At 46.2% G+C, this 3,492-nt stretch overlaps 1 protein-coding gene across 5 annotated transcripts in view; it reads left to right on the top strand.

Moving 5' to 3' along the window:
• The first annotated feature begins 156 nt into the window (after positions 1 to 156).
• LOC119387360 (cyclic AMP-responsive element-binding protein 3-like protein 3) overlaps positions 157 to 3,492 on the top strand; it is a 20,147-nt gene continuing 16,811 nt past the window's right edge. For 2 of the 5 annotated variants that reach the window (XM_049413495.1, XM_037654724.2), the window contains exons 1-3: positions 347 to 564; positions 1,174 to 1,324; positions 3,096 to 3,344. In XM_049413495.1, coding sequence (XP_049269452.1) covers positions 1,214 to 1,324; positions 3,096 to 3,344 — 360 coding nt within the window. In that variant the 5' untranslated portion in view covers positions 347 to 564; positions 1,174 to 1,213. Of the gene's footprint in view, positions 227 to 346; positions 565 to 901; positions 1,325 to 3,095; positions 3,345 to 3,492 lie in introns of those variants that run through there. The other 3 variants (XM_037654723.2, XM_049413496.1, XM_049413494.1) reach the window with 3 other exon arrangements.

Genomic DNA, 3,492 nt, shown 5'->3' with positions numbered 1-3,492 from the left:
CGTCAAAGTTAATACTTACGCAGTAGAGCCATTAATTTTATTTTTCAACGCTCATGACGCTCGCTAAAAGCGCACTGCACATTATTTTGCTTCATGCCTACATTGTCTACGTGATCTATCCAGTTTTTACACTAGCACCACTCGCACGCGACGCGCATGCGTAGATGGAATAATTGTCGTGACGTCACTTTGTGGAGTTGGCAAGGTCGCGGAAAAAGGAGATGTGGTAAATTTGGCATGTTTATTTTTTTCCCCCGGGTCGGGCTTTGATAGCAATTCGAAATACCGGCTCGTAATTCGGTAGAATAAGGCTTCACCGATTTGTGTAAATCTCTACCAAGGAGCACAGCGTTATGGCCTCACGTTCGCCATAGAACGTCGTTGCTGCACTTCGTTCTGCTCGAACGGTCTTGAGTCATCTGACGGGTGTTTCGGTTGTAAACGTAAACACAAAACTGTTGAATTCTCGATCTGGTTCCTGCATGGGTGTGGATCGCCTGGTTATTTAGCTGGCGCGACTGGGCTGCTGCTTTCGGTCGCCTAGAAATCGCGGAACAAGTTTAGGTAAGGGCAACATTCGTCGTCGCTTCTTGCACAGTTGAGAAACGGCGTAGCTCCTACAGAGCAAGGTCGCGATGATCGGTGCAGGCCCGTTAAAGTAGGCTACGTCGCTTGCCGCTGCCCGCATTTGATTCTGACGGGCCGTTTAAGAGAGAGAGGGAGAGTCTGTCCCGTCGAGTGCTGCAATAGAACGTGACTGTTAGGCGAGCCGGCTTTGCCACTTGTGATCAACGTAGTATGCACCTGTCGTCACAACCAGTTCTCACTCCACCCCTTGCCTTCTTGCGTACACAACCGGAGCATTTTTTATTTCTCTAAACATCGGTGATCGCAGTGATAGCTCAGGTAGTCGCGGCGCAATTGGAAATTCATCGCAGTGTGCCTCAGTTTTCACACAAAAAAGCAAAGACGAGGGCGGAACTCAGAGGATGATCGTTCTGACGTCGACATCGAAGTGCGGGGCGAATAGCGCCGCAGGCCATATGGATTTGCTCTGAACACGTGCGGCGATGTAAAATGCGATGCCGCGTTTGATCGAAACCGCTTCGTTTGACGGTGTGCCCTGCTTTATTTAGCGAAACGTAAACGTTCGCTGTCTTTGATCGTGCCTAGGTGCTGACCTCGGAAGTCTGGACGAACAAACCCCGCCGACATGTCGCTTGGGAGTACGCTGGGCATTCTTGACCTCTTTGAGAAGGAGGACCCCTTCCTCAAAGACTCCGGCGGCTTGTTCACCAGCGATCTCCCGGACGCCGGATTGTTGGTTTGTGCCTCTATTACTCTACGTTTATTCCACCTGTTCGGTATTGAAACGTGTTTGGGCGTAAATGTCACTGGGAAGCGGTACCGGCTGTTTCCCATCAGATGCACGTGGCCTGATTCCGCGTTAACGGCTCTCCTCCGTCGCAACATGTGATCAGTGCTATGCGCGTGGTGCTTTTTTAACGGCGAATCCCGCTCGTTAGCACACCGCAGTTTGACAACCTGGGGTTGCTAATTAAGCATTAGTGCACGTTAACTAGTTCGGTTGTTTAGCAGATAAGTTGCCGATACCAAAGTCGTCCACGTAGGCACGTTACATCAACCACTTTACTGGCATTTTTGCCAATATACCGCTTGGTAGACAAAAATTAGTTTGTGAAACTATTTGATACTATACTTGATCATTGCATGTCGGGTTCCTGCACACCTTTAATTCTGTTGTGGTCTTCATTGGAGCATGTTTATGACAACATATGTAACACCTCGTTGTGCTTACTTATCTAGCCTGCTTTATTGAAAGTGCTACACTTTAAGAACAGAAGGTTACATTGATTCCTTCTAAGCCCCTTGTTTCATATTGCTTGGCTGGCAGCAGTTGTTTTCAAGCAGAACGCTTTAGCTGACACACAGTCTCACGAAGATACAGCACGTGTGTTATCATTGCAGAGTTTGCTTTGGTTCTTGAACACATATTCAGTGTCGGGCACAAAAATGAAAAATGCTCCATAAGCATGGTGCAGATAAGTGCCCTACAGGAGTTTCGACATTGGTAAAGTGTCATGGACGGTTGATGATAGGTAGCTAGAGGCTGCTAATCATCAATAAAATAATAGTTATTGGTTCACTGTTTAAGTCACATTAGAAAGGCAAGTTTGCGAATGTCAGCAGTTGTTCATTCATATTATTAACATAGAAATAAGCTTGATGCAAGCTAAGGCTAGTTCTTCAGCGATGATACATTTAGTGACATATCTTGCTGGCTGTATGTGTGAGAAGTATTGTTTGATAGTAACAGTGCATATTGTCACCTTTTGTACGTGTACAGGTGTGTTGAGTATGAGCTTAGACCACTGGTTACGCTGGTCAAAGGGGCTGCATGGCAGCTCTTTGCATTTTGGAAATTGCTTTAATAATAACCAGTGACCGGAAATGTGTTTAGTTCTGCACTTTTCGTATCTTGGTGCCACTTTGCAAATCTTGCAAGCCTCTTTGACCTTGGACAGTGGTGTTGCTGCTCATATTGAATGTGGCTGTAGGCATATAAATTAAGCAGCTGTGCCGTGCCCATAGCACATAATGCAGACCAACCTCTTTATCAGGTACAGGGATTTTAACTAAGGAAACATCAGATTTTTTACATTGTTACTGGCATACAAAAATATATTCTTCAACAAATATTAGCTCAAATTAATTTTTTGTAATTTTTTTACTCTAATTTAAAACCATAAATTTCTCGCCATTTTATTAGTATAGCAGGAAGCAGCAGTGTACTGTCTCATGGGATCTCTTGCCATTTGCTGAATGCCAATAATCTGTTGTGCACTCTGTGAGTCTCGGGTAGTGGTTCGCTGTTTTGTTGTTTTTCTTCATTTTCACAGTTCATGGCGACCTTTCCACTTCCAAAACATGCTTTGTGCAGCGTTTCTCAAGTCTGCTCATTTAGTTGTTTGTTGTTGTTGTTGTTGCTGCTGCATAGCTGTTATGCATCTATATTTCAACATTATTTGCTACTATCTAATGCACATGCATTTTGTCCTCCCCAACCCTTGCAGCCAGAACTGGAGAGCGAGAGCATCGACTTCTGGACCAAGTATCTGATCGGTGACTCGACCTTGCCCTCACTGCACGATGACGTGCCCGACTCCGTGCCAGACCTCGTGTCGGCGATGTTGCCAGCGTCGCCATCCCAGGAGCACAGCTACAGCCTGTCTCCTGATGGCAGCGTGGCCAGCTTGCTGTCACCTCGGACAGGCCCGGGGTCCGACAGCTCGGAGTTCTCCTCCACATTAGACGGCCATCAGGTGGGACTTCTGCCAGCGAGTCTTGCCGAGTGCTGCAATTTCTGTAATGACAACTGCAAAACCAACACGCAGTTAAGCTAAGGAAACCATGGGGGCCATCATTTGTTGTTTTTAACTGTAGTGTAACAATTATGACCTAAATTGAAAG

Source organism: Rhipicephalus sanguineus, chromosome 3, assembly GCF_013339695.2.
Source record: "Rhipicephalus sanguineus isolate Rsan-2018 chromosome 3, BIME_Rsan_1.4, whole genome shotgun sequence".
Taxonomy (NCBI): Eukaryota; Metazoa; Arthropoda; class Arachnida; order Ixodida; family Ixodidae; genus Rhipicephalus; species Rhipicephalus sanguineus.
Note: the sequence above shows the minus strand (reverse complement) of the source record. Positions and strands in the feature narration are given on the sequence as shown.